Source organism: Polyodon spathula, chromosome 2 (genome assembly GCF_017654505.1).
Source record: "Polyodon spathula isolate WHYD16114869_AA chromosome 2, ASM1765450v1, whole genome shotgun sequence".
In the NCBI taxonomy this organism is placed as follows: domain Eukaryota; kingdom Metazoa; phylum Chordata; class Actinopteri; order Acipenseriformes; family Polyodontidae; genus Polyodon; species Polyodon spathula.
Window position 1 is genome coordinate 99,112,588 of NC_054535.1, and position 26,748 is coordinate 99,139,335.

A 26,748-nucleotide genomic window follows, 5' to 3' on the forward strand; every position below is an offset into this window, starting at 1 on the left:
TACATTTTCAAATAGACACTGCCTCAATTTTTTTTTCCAATTAGTTTCTAAGAAGGATCTTGGGTCTGCACTGGTTCCTAGCACTAGAGACACTGTGCTTCATGTTACTGTAACACTGTTGTGTCTATAGAGGGGCTATGAGGCTTGCTTCAGTCCTTTGGCGTTGAATGTACTGAAGCACTCAAGCTCTGATATTGACTGTCCACTGCTGTACACCTCTCTGTGTTCAATGTCTGTAGAGTAGGAGATCCTTCTCAAGGAGTAAAAGCAGCTGCTGGGGAAGCTAAGTGCACTCTTGACAAAAGGCCCTTTGTTGACTTACCAAAGGGGGGAAGCCAAGCAATCCTGTTTATTGGTTTAAGTCATTAGGCTGCATATCTTAACAGTCTTTTAGTCAAGGTTTGGGTGTTGGATTAAGGGATAACCATGAAAATATGTGTACAAGCGGCATGACTGGAGACAACATATAATATTCGGATAAAATACAGCCCCTTTGTGTAACACACTAGAGCACTTATACCCGGGTGGGGTTTTTATAGAATTGGGAACATAGTTACCAAGCTCATGGCATAGACAGTACTTTTGACTTAAATAAATGCAGTTGCTTTCATAATTAAAAATACAGATGTGTTGTGTTTTTTTTTAATTTTTTTATTTGTATTATGCTTGTATCACACTGCAAGGCATTTAATATATAACTGAAGATTTTGTCTGGATTTGTAAAACACATTTTGGATTTGTTTTGTTTTTCTTTTTTTAGTCTTCCTTTCCCTGTTCTTTCCCTGGTTTTGTTTATTTTTCTTGTAAAACACAATCTTATAACCCACGCCAAGCCATCTCTGTAGCTTGGAGCAGTCTGTTGATTGACTAACATTGACTTTGCGAGCCGAATAGAAGCAGTGAAGCAGTTTAACCCTGGGACACAAAGTGCAGCCACCTTATTCTCCCCTCCTGTGCTTGTGTTTGGGTTCAATATGAGCTGTGTACAGCTATCTCAGCAAGCCTATGAGTGCATGGCTGTCCCTAAATATTTAATGCACCACATTGTGTTGCAGATTGTGTTGTACCATTCATAAACACAGTTACACATGATGAGGATATATCTTACTCTCCAGAATAATACCATTTCAGCAGCAGATTGCATTGATTGCTTGCCTATTTTTCATGGATAGTTGAAGGTAGTTGAACAACCTGGCCAATTTACAACTTTGCTTTTTTAACATTTCCAGTAACCCAAAACCCAATTAAGAAACATGCTCAGTCATGGATCCATGCACATTTATCTGTTGTCACAGACTTGAAGAAAATAGTCAAGTAAGCTAGATTTTTCAAACTGTAAAGCCCAAATGGCCAGGACACAAAGCTATTGTACAACCAATGGCAAAAAAAAAAAACGTTTTCTATAGCCTACCTGTCTGTACCAAAGGAATAGCTTTGCAAACCTGTGCATGTGTTCAGATCTTGATAGCTTCAAGAAAAAATCTCCTGGTGAGGTCAATGATATGGAATTGGAGGCCAAATTCTCCAGCTCTGCTCCTCCTCTTCATCATTCACAGTCTTTATCTATCCTGAAGGCAAACAGCCAGATTGTGTCTACTGACTGGCCCACACTTGAATGGAAGTTAAAATACAGAATTAAATTGTTAAATACTTTTCTGAAAATCAAAGCCTGTATGTACATGCTAAATGTTTTCAACGGCTTCTCGGAATAATTGCAAGCAGTGGCAGCTGTATACTAACAGGCGCCATCTTGAAATTCTTGTGGTTGTAATATTCAATTCAGAGTCACCAGTACAAGCAGCCTTTGTCTCCCTGGCCCAGGATGTGAATCGAAGGTCCATCTGCTTGCGGACATTATTGATCACAAAGCAACTGGGAGGAAATGAACTCATTGCAAAGAGGCTACAGCTTCTTTAAGAGCTAAATTTTAAACACACAATGGTTCAAATGGAAGAACAAAGGTCAGCCAGAATCCTGCTCTCTTCCTGTGGCATCTCATTATTTTCTGCAAACAACTTGACTCAATCATGCAACGTGTAGAGTATTTGTTTTGAACAGCAATGCATCTGTATCAGTGATATGATTGAGCATTGTATGTACAGTATACAGTGTTCAGCCCTTATTATATTAGAATAATTTTCTTCATGCTATGAATAGTTACAGATTATTTTAAAATGTGGTAGGTGGGGCCTGAAGCTCTTTGTAAAATGTTTGCATATTTAACAACATAACATTATCTGAGCAAAACAGAGAAATAAAGTTGAAATGTGAAAGGAATGAGGATTTATACTGTGGGGGCTGGAATTGAGGAAAGAATTAAAATGTGCTCAAACATCTCGCCCAGTTTTTCAAATCTTTATGGCTGTATTATAATTCAAAGGTTCGTTCGCTAGCCAGAAATTTGAAGATTGTTTGAAACCTTCGAAGGTTCGTCAGACACGCTGTATGTGTGTTTTTGTTAACGGAAATTGTTTAAATCACACATTAAATGTCTCGCATGCAAAATTCAATCTTTTTATTTATGTAATGCATATTACTTAAACAAAAGTTGTTGTATTAAAATCCAACCAAATCTTAGCTAGATGGAGCTGCTGCTGTGTATGGAGCAGAGTGTATTAGCCAAAGCACTGGGAGGGTACTTATAGCGGTTGTAGTGCTTCAGTAAAATATGTACTAAATACCTAGATTACAAGACAGTGTAAGAGAAGTGCTGTGGTAGAATATGTTTGAAACATAAAAAATATACGCTAACACTAATAATTGTAATTACGAAAACTGAGTACCATCCACCCCCACTCCAGCTTGTGTTAACCAGAGGCAAATTTCTTCATTCATCATCTCGACAGCAAAGCGTTTTATAGCGTAAGCTGTGTTGAAAGAAATGTCTCAAAACTCCTCTGCTATCCTCTGCTATTTAGAATTTTTTTTTGTTAAATGCCCAGAAGACCAAAACAAAAGTTGAATGCAAACTGTGCAAGCAATCTCATCCAATCTCTGTGGTCACTTTACAATGGTAAGTTCATATTATTATTATTGTTATTTGTAGTAATATTGTTAGTAGTAGTAAAGTGTGACACTGACTGATAACCTTCTTGGAACGGTGGCTGTTAAATTAAGTTTGCTTTGCCTAAGTCTGCTGCAGTTCATGCTGCTGCAATGCAAGCTAACTGTATGCAGGCAGCATCAATTACATGTAAATAAACAATGTGTTTTTTTATTTAAATTATAAAAACATGATTATTGTTCTATATAATGTATTTTTAAACTATATATGAGTGTTTTATTCTATTTATATGGCTCACCTGTAAAATAATAGGATTTTCAGTAAAATATTAACAAGCAGGTATGGTGACGTCGCCAGTAAATTATGCAAATGAGTACCATTGAAGGTTCAAACCTTTCTTTGGTAATGTGCCCTTCGTTGCAGCCCTAAAAATCTTGCCCTATGGGTTTTGGAAACAGAGTTGAAAGTATAAACAAAGGAGGAGTGCCATGCTGGCTGAAGCTCGGTAGAAAGAGAATGATTCATTGTCCACCTCGTGGAAGCGAGATGCAGCGCTCTCAAAGGAGTGAGAAGCTGGAGTAGATGATAAACTTAAGAAGAGCCGCAGCTGGAATGGCTTCCCACTATGCCAGTACTACTTATGTATTTGTGTACACGTTGTACACAGGGCTGTGTTGGGATTCCACTCTTGGCATGTCTGCCCTGCAGAGGAGAAGGATGTGTCAATCCTGGTGCTTGTGTTCACACAGTGGACTTGCAGTCTTATTTCTGGATTGTGTTTCTCACAACACGAAGCTGCCTAATCCAGAATATTAAAATAAAGTGGCTCAGACAGCATTACGTGTATTGGATCCCTATGTTAATTAGTGACTCGTGAATAAATAACACTCCCCCATCTCCCCAGAAAAAAAGAGTCTTGTACAAGGCAAACATGTAAGCTTGTGACATGGTTGCAACAACGGTTTTTCAGAAATGTGTTTACATTTAAATGTGTCTCTTTTTTTAACCAGATTTTCTGACTGCAGCTGTTGGCTGACAGGTGGCAGGATGAAATTTCCTGCCTCTGACAGCGGGTCTACTTGGAAGGGAATTTACTGAGGAATTACCATATTTTATATAATGCATACATTGTGATTGCATATGTGAGCTGGGGGAGGTGGTTGTAAGTATATTTATGTACTGTGTTAATTCCCAAACGTTCAAACTCAAATGAAGGTAAGAGCAGTGGTTGTGTACTTCTCGTTGCAGTGTCTGTGGCAGACTGGAGGACTAATGCTTTTAGAAGCAGGAATTGATATCGACTTGCAGGGCATTAAGGACTTGGTTTACAGCTGCTGCCATATATAGAGCGGAGGGGACTGTGAACTGCGAGGAGACCAGACTACGAGGCTGCATGTCAGTCCTTTTCTCTCTTTTTTTTTTAAAGCACTCCTCATCAGAGCAGACACAAAGGCGTGTTGGGATTCATTTTGTTTGTTTGCTCTGGACCCGTCGAGCCGCTCTCACACAGCACAGGGAGATCAGAGCAGAGGCTCTCTCTCAATAGAACCCAAGGGGGTCTCTGGGGGTTAGGGTCTGAGAGCGTGGTTCCCACAGGGGAGGGGGGGGTCTTTGGGAAAGGGAGAAAAAAGGGAGGTTAAGAGGGGACAGGGGCAGGGGCTGGGGGTTGGGTAGTGTTGTTTCAATGCCAAGGGAACTGTAAAGATCATATTAATCACTGTTTTTGGAGGGAATAGTTATTAAAGAAGTGGGGAATCCCCCCCCCCCTTTCTCCTTTGTGAGGAAGAGCTATTGGACATCTGCCCAGGATCTTACAAATGCTCCAAAGAACCCAATATAGTGTGTTTGTGTGTGTGTGTGTGTGTGTGTTTAGCGAGGGATGGTTGCAGCAAGATTGGGATACCATTTTTCCAGCAAGTTGAACGTTTCCGATTTTATATCTGCTGTCTACTGCCTGCTCTTGTGTAAATCTGAGGCCTTGTTGTGTATTTAATATTACAGATTGACATCCATCGGTGTCCAATGTACTGGTTCAATTCCTCTCTGCTGCTTCTGTTTGAAATGTCTCCCGGGATACTCCTCAAAGCCAGGTGCTTTCATCTTACGCAGCTGCTCCTGCTTTCAATACAGTAGAAATAACCAGGCTCTTGGGGTTTAAATATTTTAAAGCAGCATTGACATATTTTCTTTTAATTTAGGTTGAAGTCGTTGGAGACCCTGCCTTTTGGATTTCTTCATAACTACAGGTTATCTGTCCTAAAACCAAATTTAGATATTTAATTTAAAACCAGTTTGGGCCACTAGGAAGCCTGCTGCCGATAGTAGCCGAGGCCTGGCTGTAGTAAAAAGCACTTTTTATATATTTACAATAAAGTTCTGTTTGACCTCCCACTTCGCTTTCTGATTGCGTGATTGGTTTAGCGAAGAGGAAAATGTATTTGTGCAGCTAGTGTAACCAGTGTATTGAGAACGATGAGGTTCTGGTCTGTTGCTTTCCCTCAGGCTAGCGTGTCTTGTCTGTGGGCAAGCATAGTTAATCTGCCACTTGCCCTCCCCTTGTAAAGACGTATCCTCCTGCTGCGACCCTGCAGCTTGGTGAAAGTGAGACTGCAGGCAGCTGTTGGGAGGCCTGGGCTTTGTAGAGGAAGGCCCATGTGTTTCTTTCTCACAGATAAAGAGGATAAGTCACTGAATGTACTGAGGCTAAACAAAATAAAAGAAATGAGAGCATCAGTGAAAAGCAGTGTCATCTAGTGGTTAGAACAGATGATCTAATGACACAGGCGGTTCTGTCAAAATCCCATCCCATTTTATATATATATATATATATATATATATATATAATATATATATATATATATATATATATATATATATATATATATATGTTGATTATATTTGTACATAGCGTGGTGTACATGGCTCTAATTAATTCATGGATTTTCAAAGATGTGAATATGTTAAGCATTTCAAATCATTTCATCCTTTATTTAAATGCCCACCCCATTCTATAGAAATTCATGCTAAATGTGTAAGGGGGGGTTTGTGGGGTCCCAATTGTCCAGAGTCCATACCAGTCCTGTTGTCTGCTTCTCACACATCAATGTGACCACAGGCCTGGCATCAGATATGCACACTGAAAATGTGTGCCCTACATACATCTGCAGATCTCTGAAGTGTTTGAAGCAGTGCAGATAATAGTATTACATTCTAACACTTTATTGCTGTGAAATCACAGAAGACCTTTACCCTGTACACAAAAGCCATACCCCCCCCACCCCCCCACCCCCCAAAAAAAACAAAACACATCTGACAGTACTGATTAAATTCTTGCTTGGTTGTATTCACTTTGTGCCTTTAGGAATCTACAAATACTAATACTAAAACTCTATTGTAGTACTAAAGATGACACGTTTAAACTTACATATGTTTATATTTAGATACATGTGTTTATATTTCTCTGTATAGTGTAGTACACTTCTGCCTCTTACCGTTGAATATGCTTATTGCTATGAAACCTGCTGTGTAGACACAGTGTTAGTAAAACCCCAAGTTCAATCCAGTAGAGCTTGCTAGAGTGTTTTACAAGCCAATGCAGGACGTATAGGTGTATTGACTTCCATTGTGGGGTCCATTGTGAAGATTGTCATCATTGTTTTAAAGATCACATGTACATGTTTTGAAATGCTGAGTTGTACCCTTGGGATTATTACTTGAAAGTGTCTGGCTTCTGTGAGTTCATCCAGTCATGAGTAAGTCTGTCTCTGCACCCCTCCCCGCCCCACATCTGTGTGTAGTAAGATCACAGGAATGAAGAGTATGAGCTCGTTGTAGGGCAGTAAAGCACCTCCTGTGTTGGTTTCTAATGGCAGGTCTCTCATGTAGAGGCAGGAGGTGGGACAGTGTGCAACGAGGGGGTTTGTGTGGGAATGATGAGCACTAGCAAGGGCTCTTTTAGTTTGAAAGTCCCTGAACAGGGAGCAGGGAGGAGGATTTTAGACAGTTTCTGAACAGGGAGCAGGGAGGACGATTTTAGACTGTTTTTTATTTGTGTAGATATACTGTAGCATGCACTGCTGTCTGCTGTATTGACTGAGTGAACCTACATGCTCCATCTTGTTTCTATAATCAGCAGCTATTTATAATTGACAAACCTGTGTTGCCAGTTGTTGATTACAGGGAATGCATAGTAATAATAATAATCTTAATGTTCAAATTGACTGAAGCAAACATGCTCAGCTGACCCCTGGTGGCTGTATGTTGGTGCTGCAGGTATAATAGACAGGATTTTGGTCAAAAAGCCAACTATACAGCATTTTGCTATGGCTGGCATAGGGAGCATTTAAAAAGAAAAAGCATTGGACATCATGTTACCCAAAGTAAAAAGAATGAGCATGCAAGCTGTGGAAAGGGCAATGACTCCTCCCGTGTTGGACATTGAAAAAAAATTGTCCTCTGATAGTGTTTTCTTTTATTTCATCCAAAGTCGGCATTGGATATTTAGCCATCCAATTGTGATACAAGTCAAATTTTACTACTTTGAGAGCTGGGCTTTGAAGCATAATCCAATTTACTTATTTATTTATTTTTACCCCTAAACAGCCAGGGATAAATTGTTTCCATTGCATACCTTGTGCTAGCTCGGAATGTAACAAATACATGTTTTTGATTGTGTTTTTGTTTTTCCTTCTTTTTTAATAAGTTCCATAGCTTTATTGTACACTAGTGACTTTTGATAAACAGCATCCTGGTGAGCTGAAGTGCTGTAGTTTTTAGGCACTGTGATGTGTCCTTCTGCCAATCATTTGTTGCTTGTTATTGATCACAGGAAGTTTAATAATAATAATAATAATACTCTGAAGTCAACAAACTCAGCTGACCTGTGGTGTCTGTATATGTAAAAAATCTACCTTTGCCTACATTTAACTTTGAAGTCTCTTTATTCTGTTCACGCTAATACAATTCTGTCTTGCAGTGTGCTGTTTCCACTGCAGTGACATATTGCCACTATAGGAATCTCTCTTCCGGTGATTTAAGTATTCTCTTTTTTTATGCTTGTGACAAAAAGGTAAAAAAAGTCTTGTAAGGTGTAAAGGTTTAATGACTGCCTCAAGTCTCTAGTTCACCTGCTCTTAATACCAGTTCAGAACTTGAATTTCTTGTTCACAAGCAAAAACAGGAGTGTTGTTTCCTGCAATACCCTGAGGAAGACTCTTCTAATTGTGGGGATCTCTCTTTAAACTGTAAGAACACATTATACACTGGAGAGTTAATATCAAGCTAATATAGCCAGGTGTAAATTATACAGTTTGTTTAACCAGTCCTTTTGAAAAAAGCTGCTGTACTATGTATACAGTACCACAACAAACTATATGCATGCAGTATTTTGGATACCATAACTTTATAATGCAGTACCCGAACGGATTCCTGACTGCTGTGTGAGTAACTGCAATATTAAGGATGTTTTGAATCTTTCCTGGCTTGTTTTTAAGTGTCCCTTTTTAGTTTGTGTACATCCATATAGAAGAGAGATGCACCTTTGTTAATATAGCTCATTTATTCATGATGCCCAACTTCAATTCCTTTCAGCCAACCTTAGTACACAATTTTAAACTGGCAAATACAGGAGCAGGAGCAGCTGGGCCTTTCATAAGAGGTGAAGTCCAAATTAAGAAGGCTTCATTTTAGGTGAGGCTGCAAACAGAAAACAGGCTGGTGCCGGTGAAGTCTATATGTGGAAGCGTTCCATCAGGCAGTGGTTTCTCAGTGTTACTGAGCCTGTGTGTGTTCATCAGTGGAGGTTGATGCTGAATGTGAGAATCTGTGCAAAGGTGCTGGAGTTTAAACATATCACAAGGCTGCTCTTTGAAGTCTCTTTTTTTTTGTTTTGTTTTTTTTTCTTATAAGTTTATGCCCTCGCTAGGGTTCGAGTGTGTGAGGTGTGTTTTGTTTTGTTGTATTTGCTTGCTAGTAACAGCAGCACTGTGTGGACTTCTAGGAAATTTTAGCAACACCCTTTCAGTGGGTGGGTTTTCCACATTTATACTACATTTATGACCATTGCAGGCCTACTGCAGCAATCCAGCTCGGAAAGGAAGGTCAGGCCACTGCCCAGAAATTTTTTTATTTTTTTTATTTACTAACTTATTTTTCCTTCAGGCTAGTGCCATCTTTGTCCTTTTATGTTGCGAGTATCCTGTGGGGAAGCAATGAAGATTAGAAATGACAGCTGTTCTTCTAAAAGAGGTGACGTTATCGCAGCAGCACTACTCACCCACACCCCCTGTGCCTTTTACCACCCCAGCTTTTGGGTTTGTGGAGAAAGCAGACTAGTAGTGCAGAATATGAGTTTGTTTTAGGTGTGGAGTTGCAGAATGAGATTAGAGTGACTGTGGAAAGCTGTTCTGTGTGGATATGTGAGTAGGTGTATTGGTTTGTTAGGGTTGAACAACAGAGTCAGCCACAAAGCCATTTTTCATCAGAGGGACCTGATTTTGTCTTCTGCGTTTTCAGATGTTTAAGCAGGGGGGAGAAAAAAAGGAGAGAAAGCTTTCAGAAAGAGAGCGGGGGATTGGGGAGGCAGACAACAAACTGAACCTGTGCCAAAAAGCTACCAGCGCAGCAAGACAACAGAATCTGCAGTGAGAGTAATATCTGCAATGTGGAATGGTGTTGCAGAGAGAGACAGAGGGGAGGGTGTGTGTAGTGGAAGGGACGTGCCGTTCATAAAAAAAAAAAATGGCGATGTTTGAACAGCAGCCCTAAGCGCCAATGTTTTTCTTGTCTTTTCTGAGCCAAAGGGGTGAAAGTGAAAGATGCGATTTCCAGGAGCGCTGTCTGAAGATAGGCTGTGGTGTCTTGCAGTGTTAGTTTGTTTCTTGTTTTTTTGGAACGGGGAGTGTAATCTGCCTTGTGCATTGGAGAAGTCGGTGTTCTGGGCTAGCCGCCACACAAGCCTTTCCTCTTCCCTCAGAAAACCTGCTCTTTTGTGTATCCTTTCCTAAGCAAGGATCTGCTGACAAGTAAGTAGAAGCAGCTTGTGGCAAACTGTTATCCATGCCAAGACATTCCTATTTTCCATGGACTTGATTTCGGGGGGAGAGGGGAAAGGGCGGTGGTGGGGAGGAGGATTGACTTGGTTTCAGCTCAGATACATCAGTTTTGTTCTCAAACCCAAAGCTCTTGTACTAGCCACACACTTGGTATTGGAAGCTGTCTCTGACATTGTTCCATTCTCTAGTCTACACCATTAACCCCAACCTTCTTGCCCTCTTTCTAGACCTACTCTTCCCTTTTGATGCAGTTTTTATTTATTGACACACTTAACATTTGGTTGACCTGTCAAACCTCAGATCATTGTGCATTGCTCCTCTGGAGCTGAGCAGTCTGAAGAGTTTCCATTCTTTTCATGCCCTGGTCTTGGAGTTGTTGACTGTTCCAGGAGTCCTGGGTTAAATCCAAGACTTCTTGAAGCAGAGAGTAGTCTTTTCACCTAGATCGAAGGACGAGAGCTTTTTTTTTCTATGAGGTATTTGTACACTCCATTTAGTTTTTGTTTTTCAGTAAGACAACAGAAGTTACCAGAAATACCACAAAGGTCAAGGGGATTAAAGGAGGGGGGAGGGGGGAGGCATTTATGTAATTAGTCATGTAACCTTGAGCAGACTATAGTATTTTATATTCATCAATAGCAACACTATTACATTTGGGTCATACCCAATAGGTGTGCTAAACCTCAGCTGATGTCATTGTGTGGCTAATTAATTACAGCACAACAGTATCTTAATTGCTTTGTGGTTTTTATTTTTTTACCTTTTATTATTTTGTATTTGCTGGGAAGTTATAATGTTAACTAATGAATGTTAGACAAGACCATTAAAAACACAGTAAAAACTGCCTGAAGCATATAATATATGGTTTAACCAGTTTTTACTGTGTGTTCTTGAATCGCCACCTAAAGCATTTTTTCTATTGTAAATCCATTCACAATCTGCCATCAAAATTTTGGATTAAGTTGTATAGAATAGGACTATTTAAAATTAAGTGTAACTATGAGTTACAGAAGTTAAAGGTAATTGCAAAAAACAAAACAAAAAATATGCAGATATTCAGGTACGGTATATGAAAATTGTCTGTTGTACATACAGTACCTCCTTGTACTGTGTGAACCTCAACTGGCCTGAGCGTTAGGAATACTAAACACTGGTGTTTTTGTAAAACCTTGCATGAAAATAGCCAGCCTGAGTAGTAGTTACCAAACCAGATATAGTAAGGAAGATTCATTTTGGATTAAACAAAAAGGCTATGAATTTCTGTGAACTGTTATTAGAAACTTAGTGTCCATTGGGAGGGATGGCTTATTCTTCAGGAATATCCACTTTGAAAAGAGCAGTCTGTTGAAATGAGATCCGAGTAAATTAAAGATGTGTATATTATTACAATGGAGCCGTGAGCCTGAGCTCATATTCTCCATTAGTCATTCGGAGCAGCTATTACTTTATTGAATCGCTCATTACACTTTCATTTATTTAACACATTTAATGCAGGCTTAGCTTTTCTGACTTTAGCTGACACTTGCCCATGCTCTCTCAGCTTTCTTTTTCATTATATTCCTCAGTTGACTTTTCTCTAAGTTTCCTTCTTGCTTTTGTCTCCCCTTGTATCCTCTGCTCTGTTGCCTCTTTTTTTCTCCCATCCATTGCCATTGCCTAAGGCTGAAACGGCAAACCACCTGCAAGGTGCACCTTTATTCCTGACAGTTAATGTTGTACAGAGGAAGGTGCTTTCCTGCAGTTCTGTATTTGTTAAAAAAACAGGTAAGAAACGGCAGATTAGCTGTACAAATATACAGCACCCTTATTGTCAAGATGCACTCCCACCCTCAGTAAAGAGTTTTAGCTATTTACTTAATTCTTTCTCACTGTGTTTTCATTCCGTTTCTCTTATCCTAGGCCTTAGCTCTTTATATATATATATATATATATATTATATATATATATATATATATATATATATATATATATATATATATATATATATATATATAAATATACAGTGCCTTGCAAAAGTATTCAGACCCCTGACCAATTCTCTCATATTACTGAATTACAAATGGTACATTGAAATGTCGTTCTGTTAGATATTTTATTTTAAAACACTTAAACTCAAAAGCAATTATTGTAAGGTGACATTGGTTTTATGTTGGGAAATATTTTTAAGAAAAATAAAAAACTGAAATATCTTGCTTGCATAAGTATTCAACACCCACACAGTAATATTTGGTAGAGCCACCTTTCGCTGCAATAACAGCTTTAAGTCTTTTGGGGTAAGTATGTACCAGCTTTGCACACAGTGTTGGAGTGATTTTGACCCATTCTTCTTGGCAGATTTGCTCCAGGTTGTTCAGGTTGGTTGGACGACGCTTGTGGACCGCAATTTTCAAATAGTGCCACAGATTGCAAAAAGAGAGATCAGGACTTTGACTGGGCCACTGTAGGACATTCACCTTTTTGTTCTTGAGCCACTCCAGTGTTGCTTTGGCCTTGTGCTTGGGATCATTGTCCTGCTGAAAGGTGAATTTCCTCCCAATCTTCAGTTTTTTAGCGGACTAAAGCAAATTCTCTTGCAGTATTTTCCTGTATTTAAATAATAATAATAAATAAAACATTTAAAGATATTTATTCGTGCATGTGTGATGGAAGGGAGTTTCTGTAGTGTTTTACCGGTCCTGTCTCAGTTCAGGACACTGATATATTCAGCAACTGCGAGTGCAATGTTACTCTTCTCACACAGAATAATTACCACCTTATCCTCCACCATCAGTGTCCTGAAGTTAGAGATCTTTCTGGGAGATCTTTGTAAAGAGCTTGCCTCTTATCTTGGTATATTTTTTGAGCAGTAGAGAAGGGAATGCTCCTCGTCTACGATTTGATTCATGTCATACTGGCCACACTGCCTCTCTCTCTCCCTCCCCCCCTCTCAGGGTCAGACAGAGGAGGATTGGTAGAATGTTCAGGTGGCTATTTCGGGTAGCTGTGACTCATGGTAACCCCTGGTTACCGAATAGATATACGTGGCGAAGTGTCACGACACAGGCTGGCAATCATAATTCCATGAATAAAATCAAGACAGAGGGGGAAAAAAAATAAATAAATACACTGGCTTTACAAGTGCTTTGAAAAGCTTATTTGCTGAGTGATTGGGTGGTAATGTTATCTTAAAAAGGGTGTCCTTTTTTTCAGAACATTCTGAGGAACATTAAAAAGTACTTCAGAAACCATACAAACTTTTCGCTTTTTTTTTCAATACTATATATAGTTATAGTCAAAAGTTTATATACCCTAATAGAATGGAAATTTATAATTTCTAGAAAATTTCTGAAACTAAGAATTTTAGGAAAAGTCTTTTGTAGCAATAATAACCTCTTGTAAACGATTAGGATATTTGTCAGCGAGTTTTAGTGACTTTTTTTTTTTACCTTTCTTCAACATAAAATTGTTCCAGGTAATTATAAATCCAAGGACTTCTCTCTTGAACTCCGTCTTCAACTCTTACCAAAGATTCTCAGTCAGATTTAGATCGGGACTTTTACTAGGCCATTCCAGAACCTTGAATTTGCTGCTCTTCTTTAACCATTCTGAAATAGATTTTTTGAAGAAAATTTCAACTGTTGTTCTGTTATCAAGAAGTATAACACTCCCTCAGTCTGGAAGAAAGAAGGTTCATTCACGAATTGTGAGGAAGGTTAATAACAATCTGAGATTGGCTGCCAAAGATATTGGCTGCAAGTGGGACTGGGGTTTCCATTTCAGCCATAGGTCGAATATTGCCTGTTGAAGGTCTCAATGGTCGCAGGCCAAGGAGAAAGCAACTGGTAGAAAAATGTCACAAGGACAATCGCTTAGTTTGCAAAACAGCATTTGAATGATGGACATGAGTTCTGGTCAAAGGTTTTGTGGAGTGATGAACACCCTACTCCATCTGCAAGTTAATATTCCTCCTTCACATGTTTCTGGGTCATTTTCAAACACATGCCCAGCAGACTCAAGTATCAGACTGTTTAGATTTTATTTGTGTTTCCGTTGAGTCAAAGGTCTAGTTAAGGTTACGTATGCCATTTGTTTCAGCCCTACAATAATAATGTCTGTATATCAAATGGATTCTGAGATATGAGGTGTTGAAAGTGTGTCAGGTTTACACATGCATCCCTTCAAGGAATGCTCAATTGCTGTGTCTTAAATTATTTTCAGTTGAAAGGAGGAGAATGTAGGGTGAAAGCTAAACACAATGTGACCAATGGAAGGCTTGTTGCTCTCAACCCCATACTATATCCTGATGCCTTGGGGAAGGCTGAATTCCTTAAAGGATTACAGGATTAGGAAGCTGAAAGGTGATGCAGTTGCTCAGAGCAGAGGAAGTAAAAAGAGCAATTGCTACAGTGGAGAGATCTACAGTGAATGCATCTCTCAACGGCAGCCTTTTTAATTAAAAGCCACTGATTGAAAGATATTGGAGAGGATTAGGTGCTCCGAGGAGTCTGAACCAGTGTTGCTACAAAACACATGCCTCCCTCCACTACACTTCCCCTGGTCATTCTCACTCTTCATGGAGCTGCCTGAGAGACTCTGCTTACAGTTGTTCAGCCTCTAGTCTCCTTGCCATGCGTTACACTGTTTATTTAGAAGAAGCTTTATTCTTTGTGCTTTGCAGGGATGGCAGTAAAACTCCTGCTTGATTACCGAAAGCTTGATTACCCCAGTGTGTGTCTTATTAAGCTCATAGTAAAACCAGGAACGACTTTGCAATAGGAGTCTTAATTCCATCACTACTCCATGTCATTTGAGCTTTCTCAGAGTGGGTAGTTTGAATAGGGGCGGTTAGGAAGCTTGTTAATCCTTAACTAATTTTACTGTGACTGATAATTAGAATAATTCTAAACGGTTCAGTGTCTTGTTTGATAAACACATGCATGCAAGGAAAGTCAAGATCAATCTTCAAGGCCACATTGTATATGTACATTCTTAATAAAGATTACAAGGTACTGTCAAGAACATTACATTTATCACACAGGAAAAGTAACCCAATGAAGTCCTCTTAACAACCTCAGTGACAAGTAGTGATAATGCCCACTCCTTCAATTTAGCTTAAACGATTGGGTTCATCTTTCTCTGTCCATCTAAAAACAAACTTTTAATTCTACATCAGTGTTCTGTGATTGGGGTTTAGACTGAAGGCAGGACATGGATTTATAAAATAATAAAATCACAATGTAACTACGAATAGGATAACAGTAGTAAATCTAATTGTATGTTGAATTATTTTGTTGTTGTTTATTACTATTAATTGGTCATTTAGCAGATGCTTTTATCCAAAACAACTTAGAGACTGGGGGTGAACTGTGCAGCATCACTTTCAATAGGGCCTTTGTATTACATCTCATCTGAAGGACGGAGTACAAGATGGTTAAACGACTTGCTCAGGGACCATTGACACTGAACCAGTTAGTAATAACTTGGATAAACACAACAACGTCGCCATTCTAAGTTCATGTCTAGTTTTGAAATCTCCGATTTTCTATTTGTGTACTGGATTTGGGATTTCCTTCAGGAGAGATATCGGGGTGTTGCTAAGAACCTTGCACGTCCTCTTTCATGCGTGACATTGCAGGGGCCAATGGGGACACAAATATAAGATGAAAGAAGCCTCTGTCAAGCTGAACTGTAACCGCAGAGAGAAAAGAAGAATGCAAAACCACTCTTGTGCTGCTCCGAGCTGCAGAGCTGTGAAACGGAAGCTGACCGATGCGCAAAAACAAAACTCTGGTTACATTCAGGGACTGGCTTTCAGAACAAAACTGCTTCACAGATCAGGCAAGCGAGAAGTTTAAAGCGAGTTACTCATTTCAATACCCATGTTTCAGAACGGTGAAGCCGCATCTTTTTTACTGTACCATTTTTTTGTTTGTTTTTGTTTTAATAAAGTAGAGCTTAGTATCAAAGGGAACTAAACTAACTGTTACACAACAGAATTTGAGATTTAGCTTAAAGAATTGTGCTAGACAAAGAGGAGGAGATGTGATACATTTTATTGGACTAACTAAATAATAATTAATCACAAGATTTCAAGACCTCAGGGTTTCTTCTTCAGGTGAAAGTAGGAAAGAGAGAAACATCATCTATCATCTCTGGACTAATATGGCTAACATTTCATCTATCAAAGAATTTTGCACTTGTTTTTTCATTGTCTAGATTGCTGGGTAAAGGTAACACAAATTAACAGATTTATGGACCCACGAAAAATTACTTTGAAACGTTTCAGGAGTGCTTGAAGCAATTTGAACTTGGGTTTCCAAAGCGCAGCACTCTCATGTGTTTAACACTGGGGCAATAGAACTGTATGAAGCCATTTCATTGGCTAATTATAGCTGCTTTTATACCTTACTGCAGTCTAGTAACATAAGATTCCAGATGAGCCTCCGCTTCATTGCCAGGCTGCCTTTTTACAGCATTTAAAATTTTTACCATTTGCTTTACAGTGTCATCAACACTTGACTGAAAGGTAGTAATAAAAAAATACATTATTTAGTAGTTCTTGCTTTCTTATTAATAATTTGTCCATTTTTTTATACACGCAAAGTGCTTCGAGGCACTTTTTATTGTGAAAAACATTATAAATTGTTGTTGTTAATAATAATAATAATAATATCTTTATCATGTTCTAGTCATCATGGTTAAATATCATGTAGCAACTTGACACCTATCAAATAAGCTGTCCAGGGAATTGCTGAACTATTATCCAGGTAGCGCTTGGGTTATTGTGCATGGGCCCTCTTACAGTTCCTAAGCAAAGAGATGTTATTCCCTAGGACTGTGTGTATTTATCCAGTGCTATCCTGCTATCCTTCATTTACCCTTCCATTCTACTTCTGAAGTGCTGTAATATTGAGCCATGCAACTTCAGTGTGATATGAATGCTAGATTCCATTTAATTTATGAAACTTTTAAAAGTATAGTTTAAATGTTAAAATAAAAACTAACATTTTGAGAGTGCTATTACTTAATTTTAAACAGATAGCTTTGGGATGCCTTGGCATGAAAGGCACTATATAAAATACATTTGATTGATTTGAAATAGCTTTTTAGAAATTATTGTATATATGTCTGTAAATAGATCTCCTGATTTTCAGTCTTTACTACTCTCCTTTAAAAAATACAGTTAATACCTGCTTGAGCCATTTGTGTATCTCAATCACAACTGGGAAACGTGTTAAAGGGGAAGCTAATGCAAATTAATCTATAATCATTTCAATAGGAAACATATGAACTAAAGCTTGATGCGTTTCCAGCCTCTCCTAGAGCAGTATATTGTATAAAAACCATTTAACCAAGTTAACATTGAGTGTATTGGAGCTCTCTTCTGTCGCGCTTCGTGTGACGTCCTGTCGTTGATTAGTAGTCACATAGTATTCTTATGAGCATGTGTCCCGTTCCTATATTATGTAACTGTCAACGATACGACGTAACAGCGGGGCCAGAAAGGATCCAATATGGCGGTGGCCTGCATTTCCAGCTGACCCAGAAATCTGACAGAAAAATTGAAATACTGGCCAAACGCTCGACTTTTTAACAAAATTGGCGCAGCGAGGTGCATTTGTTACCTATACAGAGCATTTATTTACAGCACCTTGAGTACAGTTCCCCTTAATAGTAAAGTTGATGTAATTTACAGTTTTTTTTTTCTGTGAAACAACTAAATAGGCTTTGAAATCATAAGTTTTACTTTTTCGTTTAAAATCAGAAGCGACTCATCTGTATTATTGTCAATGCAGTTACGCATAACGATTGTAATAAAGTGTGTCCAGCATCAAATACTTTATTTTTCATTATGGCTTTAATAAAGATTAGTTGCTTATTAACATGTTGCAATCTCGATTGTATGTTCTGCTTGTAAATGAAAAATCAAGGCTTGGTCGAGTTTTTTTTTTAAAAGCCCATTTAAGTTGTTTCACAGAAAAAAAAGAAAAAAAAACTAAATGAAATATATTTTACTTCATTGTGATTGACCTACACGGATGACTTAACGGATATCAGTTTAATTCTTAAAGGAGAGTAGAAAAGTCGGGGTAAAACACCGAAAATCAGAGGCCCTATTATAAATAAATGTATAAAAAAAGTGAAGCAATATGAAAAAGTAGTAGTGTTGGTGGTACGATATTTGTCTGTTTTGATTAGAGGGCGAGCATTAACATCGTAGACATGGTCGTAACTAACTATGAGGACTCGGAGGTCGTGTCCTTGTTCGTTTTTTTTTTTTTGCATCATCAGTGCAAAATTCTGCTCATGTAAATTCTGGTAAAGTACAAAAGACTCCATAATTTTCTCTGTTGGTTTGCCGTGTAACATAGATTTGGAGGTTGAATAGTAAATACCAAGAGTCATATAAATACTGCCAGCTATAGTGTGAAACCTAAGATTTCCCTCAGTAGAATGTCAGCTCAGGTTACAGGATACTTTATTTCCACGTGCTTTAATGTTGTTCTTGTATTGCCTTTGTAACTAAGCTCTGCAGAGCACAACCTATGTTTTACTTTTGGTCTCTGTTACAAAGATAGAAAGTAGACCAAAAAAAAAAAAGTTTAAACAGCTAAGCAAAATGAAAAATGTTTGACACTTTACTAATGTTTAAACAATTAACACCCCTAGTGGCTTACCAAGTTGAGTGCCTGTTATCGGTAAATAAATAGGATTTCCTCATCACATGGGGCGGGTTTGGTTCACAGCACAACAGTTAGAAGGAACTCCAATCAATATTCCTGGGAAACAAGTCCCTAACACTGCAACAGATCAAAATGGTACCTAATAGGCCGGTGTACTGTTGACAACTACTGGACATGATACTAAATTACTGTTGGAATGCTATGTGATCAGTTGTATAAAAGCAACATGCCTTTCTCTTTATTTTCCCTCAGGTGTGTGGGTAGTCATCCACACTTTTTTGTTTAGTGATTTTTTTTACTTCAGATGTAGAAGTACCTGGTCCGATCAGTGAAATGCAAAGAGGAGAAGTAATCACAAAACCTAATTTCAACTGTACCTCAAACTGTCATGTTATTGAGAGTTCTAGCATTGCAGATGTATTCTATATAAAGTAAATAATAACTATTATTAATATGCATTAACCTCTGCCTTAGAAACTACTGTTGTAAAAATCCAGTGTCAATAAGCTTAATTTATTTTTTTTTATTCTTCCTCAACAGATCTACGAAAAACCGTACAAACCTCCTGAGCATAATGAAGGAGAAGTTCAGGTAGACTTCTCTGGGGAAACAATGAAACCAAAGTACCAGTCAAAGAACACTCTGCATCATCTGGAGTGGTCCACAACACCAGCAGGAGGATCCAACTCCCAAGGTACTGGGACAGAAACTGAACCTATTGGAGAAACAACCGGAATGAGTAAGAGCTCTGCTGCAGATACCGTGGCCATGCTACCTAAACAACAGCTAAATAAGTCCAGTGGGGGCCCTGCAGCTAGTCCATTCCGCACTGCGACTTCCAGCCAGGTGACTGGCACAATAATACGGACACCAGGAATGGGTTCTATACCACAGGCTTCCAACCAGCCTGAAAGCACCGGGATGAGTCTTTCCATGCTGAATCACAAGAGGGTCATACAGGAAGTTGCTGAACAAATGTTTGGAAACATTAAGAGAAAGTATGGCAGAAAGGACTCCATCAGGAGCCTTGGATCCCAGAACCTGGGGAGGCAGTGGATTAATGTGGCCACAAAGGAGTCTGAGGGTAAGAACCAAGAGAATATCACAGAGAAGTATGTACAGCCTGATAAAACAACCAGGGAGCTGCCCAGTGGAGACAGTGCATTCACTGGGAATGGCAAGGAGAAGGAGGGAGATAGTATGCGGGGGTCCATTTCTGTCCAGACACAGGCTTCCACAGGGCAACCAAGACGGAAGAGGAGATATCGACAATCATTGAAAGGTCAATTCCCCTTGGAGAATTCAGCAGAAAAGACTCTGTCTAAGCTGGCTGAAAAAGATGAAGGCAGTAAGAGTTTTTTAGACTTGTCTCCCACCTGCTTTAACAAGAAGGAACTGAGAACATCCAGAGTTGACGAGAAGGAAGGACAGCCTGAAGCTGTTGAAATGACCCAAGGTGAGACCCCTGAGAATGGTAGAAGCAGACTTCGAAAACAAGGAGTTGTTGGGAGACCTAAACTGTTTGTGGAAGCTGGTAGGTCCAGGTGCATGCAGGCTGAAGTCAAACGTACAAAGCAAAAGGCCAAGCAGAGATGGACATCAATCAAGTCAAAAAATACCAGCCTGCAGACTAATGGCAACAGTTTGACCACTGTTGTAGAACCACCATCAGCCTTTCCCATCACCCCCTCAAGCCCACTGTATACCAACACAGATAGTCTAACAGTCATCACTCCACTCAAGAAGAAGAGGGGACGGCCCAAAAAGCAGCCCTTACTAACAGTTGAGACTATACATGAGGGCACCTCTACCAGTCCCATAAGTCCTATTGCACGGGAGCCACCAGGGGCTGTGAAGAAAAGGAGGAAGAAAAGGAGTTTGGCAAAGCTGGTACAGATTGCTTCAGCAAATGAGGCACCTGCGAACCATGTGAAGCTAAATAAAAAAGTGAGGAACGTGGGTGTCCTAGATAAGAAAACCATCAGGACAATTAACAAGATGAAAATGGTTAAAAGAACGAATATCCTGAATGAGATCCTATCTTGTTCTACTACCAGCAGCAGCTTGGCTATTAAGTCTAAGGTCCCCTTGTCAGGTGCAGGTACCACTGTGGCATCAACGATTGAAGCTCGGCTAGGCAAGCAGATTAATGTGAGCAAGCGAGGGACCATCTACATCGGCAAAAAGAGGGGGAGAAAGCCCAGAGCCGAGGTGCACCTCCAGCAAGAAGAGCACAAAGTCAGTGAAAAGCACCCTGTGCCTGTTCTAAGACAGTATGAGAACCCAGCAGTGCCTTCCAACCCACAGCCTGCAGCCGGGATGCCTTTACCTGGGTCAGCACAGCCTCCTGCTGTCCAAGCTGTGGGGCCTGGTGGGAACCTAAGCCCTGCCAGCACTGAGACCAGTTTGCAGGAGCTAAAGACCATGCCAAACCTGCAGCCCATCAGTGCGTTACCCACCAAAGCTCCTAAGGGTTTACACGGCAGCAGCTGGAAGCTTTCTCCTCCAAGGCTTATGGCCAACTCACCTTCCCATCTCTCTGAAGTGGCTTCTCTAAAGGAGGTGACCCTGTCTCCCATCAGCGAGTCCCATAGTGAGGAGACCATTCCAAGTGACAGTGGGATTGGCACTGACAACAATAGCACTTCTGATCAGGCCGAGAAAGGTCCAGCATCCCGCAGGAGGTACTCCTTTGATTTCTGCACCCTGGATCCTTCAGAAGCTGCTGCTGCACTTCAGGCCACCAACAAAGCCAAGCGAGGGCATTGCCCCAAGCACGGGACTGCGGTAGCAGTAGAGACCTACCTGTCCCACGAAAGCCTGAAAAAGCAGAAGCACCGGCGCAAACGGAAGGGTCTCCAGAGCCGAGACGACCTGCAGTTTCTGGCTGACCTGGAAGAACTTATTGGAAAGTTCCAGGTCTTCCGTGTCTCCCACCGGAGCTACACCTTCTATCATGAAAACTCATACCCTAGCATCTTCCGGGTCAACTTTGACCACTACTATCCTGTGCCATACTTCCCCTATGACCCTCTGCACTACCTTCGCAGGAACTCCGAGGTAAAGTCCAAGAAGAGACGTGGCAGGCCGGCCAAAGCCAATGAGCCGATGACAAAGATGCCTTTCCTCCAAGGGTTTGGGTACCCAATTCCCAACGGCAATTACTATGCACCCTACGCAATGCCTTATACGTCAATGCCTATTGCCACCAATATGATGAACCTGGGCTACTATGGTCAGTATCCAACTCCTTTGTACCTGCCTCACACTCTTGGGGCAGCAGCTTCCCCATTCATGAGACCAGCAGTCCCTCCTCCCCAGTTCCATTCTGGTGCTCATGTGAAGTTAACTGCCACTGCCAAACACAAGACCAAACATGGTACCCACCAGGGGCCCTCCACTGGCATAGATGATTCCCAGTCCACCCTTGGGGCTCCTAAGGTTGGGGGCAGCTGCCTGCCTAGTGGCCGCCTCCACAAGCGCAAACATAAGCACAAACACAAGCACAAGGATGACCAGCTCTCTGGCTCGCAGAGGGAGGATCTTGGGGGACTCTTCAGTGGAGCCAAGAACCCCAGCTACTTGAGCCTGTTGAGCGAGAGACTAGGAATGTCTGACAAAGAACCCTCCTTGACTAAACATAAGGAGAAGCAGCGACACCAGCAAAACACAGATGCGCTGCCAAGGAGTTCCAGAAACATGTTTGAAGTAGACACCCTCTCCATGCTGTCCCTCTCAGAGTCTCAGCAATGGAAGCGTACTCGAGACAGAGCCGAGCCAGCTGGAGACTTCTATGATCCCTGCAGCCGGCGGCACTCTGAAGGCACCAGGGGCAGGCAAGAGGCTGACTTGTTCGGGGACTTGCAAGCTTCCAGGGATAGTGAATCTAGCCTTGGGGGCAGGAGACGGAGCCTGGAAAGCTTTGGGGTGTATCGGGAGCAGAACATGGGCCCATTTAAGAGTGGCCGTAGTGAGAAGATGTACGAATCCCCTTCAGTAGCATCAACAAGTAAGGACATATGTATTGCTCATATTGCATGCTATTCAAATGCCTTGAGCCATTAATACAAGTACAGAGTTCAGTGTCTCTGTCCAACACTTGTGTTTGTTTTGCTGTATTTTCCTTTTCGCATTATTGCAGCGGATTCCTGGTTCAGATGAAGATAAATCATCATAAAAGCAATCTCATACTCTTGCAATCACATACTTTTAACAATTAAACTCGAAAGCGAAAAAAGCTGTTCCTTCATGAGGCAGAATGTTGGTTGACATCACAGTGGTATCTATTGGTCACATGTTTTCATAACATTTTTATCACATAGAATGTATGTCCACTTGTGTTCAGGGTAAGACCCCTACAGAAAATAGTGAGTGGACTATAGAGTTACGCAATATGGAGCAACTGCGCACGTTTTTCTATGAGAAAGGGGTCTTTGGACCTATCAGGCCCCCAGTGAGGTCCAGGGGTAAAGCAGTCAGTTTTACACCTAAAAAAAATGAAGATAATCATTGGAGAGCTTGTGTCCATGAAAACCATACTGTTAGTTGGATGGAAAAATGTTTATTCCCAGCACAGAATAAAGAAAAGGAAACTCTCACTCTCTAAACTAGGAGGGCTCTCCTTGCCTGTTCTTGAAAAATATATTATTTGGCTGCAAGGCTATATTTCTTGTAATACTGGATTTTCATAAATGTTAATGCCAGATGTACCCACATTAAGCCATTTGGAAAACAATCTGACTATTCACATCTAACTGGTCCCAGAGAGAATTGTTTAAGCATTTAAAACTTAAAACAGTTATTATATTACAGGCAGTAAATGTCTGGTATAATGTTTAAATACATGTTAGACAATGATTATTTAAAACCAGAGAACAAAGATATATCGTCCACAAAGAGAGAGAGAGAGAGGCAACTAACAAGGCCTTGACGTCACATATAGACACACATTGAACATCCTTCCTGCTTTCCATCGTTGGTGTAATTATTAATAATATGATAATAATACTACCACTAATAATAGTAACGGTTATCATAATCTTTGTTAGATAGTGTCCTTCATTATAAGGGTCCTAAACCTCTTTACAAAGAAATGATGCAATTGCAGGTCGCAAATACAAACTGAAGCTTAAAAGAAATCTGACAATAGCCTAACACTTATGCCCTTTTTACAGACAATATAGTATCCCAAAGTGCTTTTACAATAACAACTATAAAGACCATTCAGACATCACAGATCACATAGCCTGTAAACACGGGTGTGCAGTGTCTTTGTAAGTACCGACACAATATTAAGTAACTTTTGCATTGTATTATAAGCTTTCACAATTATTTTCAGCAAATCGAGAGATCTGGCTAGGAACGCAGGATCAATGAGGGAGGGAGGCAGTGCAAATGCTGTTTTTTCAGTCTGTCTCTGTTTAGTTTTGGAAGAAAAAATACAAATGTCTTAACCGAATCAACACATGTTATTATGTGATAACATTTTTTTTTAAAAATTAAATGTAATTGCCCTCTAAAAACCAGTTCGCAGTGCCGCTTATCAATTTCAGCCCAAAGACTCCAGCGACGGTGTGAGCTCCAGAGCTCCAGAGAGCACACACACACACTACAAGGAAAAGCTGCGTCAGGAACATTAAACAATGAAAGATTGAGGAGAAATAAAATAGGCTACTATTCAAGATAAATAACAGTGAAGATGGAGTTTCATCAAAAAGTGTGTGGACAGAGTCCACCCGCATCCACCCCCCAGTGTAAAGCCCGCCACACACAGCTCGACTCGAGTTGTCCCGACTCCTCTCATCTGAGTTTGCACAGATTCTGTGATCAGTTGTGCTCAGTTTTGGTTTGACGTCACAACTGAGTTTTTCCTGACTGGGTGTCTCACCCTACTAAGACTGAATTAAACTGACCACAACTAGATCCTGGTGGTTACTATGCATGCAGATTTAATTAATACTGCCCTGTACACATTTTTGTCTTAACTCAGCCCAACATCACGACCCTCATATATTATGCATGGCATCGTATGCTGATTGGACGGCAGAGACAGCGCGGCGATGCAACCAAAAGAAGCGCTTAGCCTATTAATTTAACTATTGACCATTTACACCGTGCTAACATTTCAGGCAGTGTTTGACTTCTTGTACAGTCTGTCTACTGCACCGGTTACTTCTGTTTTAGCTCAGTAAGAAAATATAGGCTGCCAGTAGATTTGATAATAAAAAGGTAAATTGATAATTTACCTTTGATTAGTAAACGCCTAAAACACTGTTCAAGTACATATCTGGTATGTTTTTAATTTGGGACACTCGAGACTAATGTATTTTTACCTGTGGAACTAAAGCTGTCAATATTCCGCCATCTTGTATGACAAGTTACATGTCAAGCTACGTCACTTAAACCTGCTTCACCATTGGTTGACACCCTTATGACTAATCAATCGGTCTCAGTCAGTCTTGGTCAGCAATCGCCGCACACAGACAGACTGATCTGAACGAAACTGTGACTGAAAACGATTCAACATGTTTAATGTTCAGATCTGAAGACATGCTGACTGATATCTGGATAGTCTTGGTTTTAAGGGCACACACACTGCTACAATTCATCCAGACACTACAGCCAGTTGAGAGGAGTCCCGACGGCTTGAGTCAGGCTGTGTGCCCCGGGATTAACACTACTTGTGTTGTATAAGAGGATTGTGGTATAAAACTGTTATGTAATATGAGAGATGTAACATACCATGGCTCATTTTATCAGCTTTTAAAAAATATTCAATAAAAAGAATAACTGTGTGCATGATAACTTTTTAGTGCAATTGTAGAATTACATACAATTCCAGAAACAAACTGTTGTCTGTGACAATTTTTTATTTCTTATTTTGAAAATTGCTTTTAGAATAGTGGTGCCATATTTAAAATGGAATTGTAACGTTTGTTAGTTGTATAAATACATTGAGTTATCTGGCTGGAATGAATTCCCAGAAGAGGAAGCGGGCGTATCTGTTTATTGATTGCTATGTGTTTGAACTCTTTCTGATAGTGATTAGTATGTAACCAGTCAGATGCAGGTTATTCAGAGCTACAACAACAAAAATCTATTTACTATTAAAGATGATATGTATAGATAGATAAATTAAACATCATCAGACTTTTTATTTATGTATTTATTTAAAGCCCCCTCCCCTCAACCACCAGCCTCTGAGAGATATATGATTCACTCATTTTCTGATTTATTTTCTGCAGAAATGTAGTAATGGCTTCTTGTGTTAAAAAACCTGGAAAGAAGCCAGGAGTTTAATGAATCTGGCCTACTCTACTGAAGGGAATTGGAAGCCCAGGGCTCACTTAGATTACATTCCCACTCCCTTGGGGGGGGGGGGGGGGGAGTTGAATCACATACGTTCTCTGCACTTCACAGAATTTTAACTAGTTAAAATTAAAAGGATTTTTTTTTTTTTTTTTACATGCATGCATAGAAAATCGTGCCACAGCTGTGCCCTTGACTCTCATTTGTTAAGAAAAATTGCAGAGACTAAATCGTTTTCTCTTGTAGGATTATTCGTTAGTTTTATTTATATAATTTTGTCACGTCTGCCTTTTTAATTCATTTAATTTAAAATAAATATACAAATGAAAAACACACAATTATTTAGGACATTGTGCAGCAATTGTCTCATCCCTGCCACCACCAAACCCAGCCCAAGAGGATCAATCAGTGGGACATTTCCCTCAAAATTCTTTGACAAACCTGTCGAATACAAGACACTCTCAATTTTGTTTCTGGAAAGCATGTCAGTTGTTGTATTTTGTGCATCTTAGGTCAGGGGTGTAATCAGCCACTTTCTTCCTCCTCGTCCTGTTTTAGACTTGTCTCTCTGATTTGTTCTGGGTCAGATTTTCCTTTAAGTCTGATTGGGATTGTTGTTCCTCAAAGTAAAGAACATAAATTTTGATGATTTGGTACGTATTGTTACATTCTTCATGGAGTACTAACCAGAAGGCAGTTTTGTTTTAGTTGTTGCGTGTTT

The 26,748-nt window shown here is 40.0% G+C and overlaps 1 protein-coding gene across 2 annotated transcripts in view; it reads left to right on the top strand.

The window, feature by feature from the left end:
- Positions 1-26,748, top strand: part of LOC121304992 (SET-binding protein-like) — an 82,109-nt gene that overhangs the window by 38,307 nt on the left and 17,054 nt on the right. For both annotated transcript variants that reach the window (XM_041236467.1, XM_041236459.1), the window contains exon 3: positions 19,260-22,728. In XM_041236467.1, coding sequence (XP_041092401.1) covers positions 19,260-22,728 — 3,469 coding nt within the window. The remainder of the gene's footprint in view (positions 1-19,259; positions 22,729-26,748) is intronic.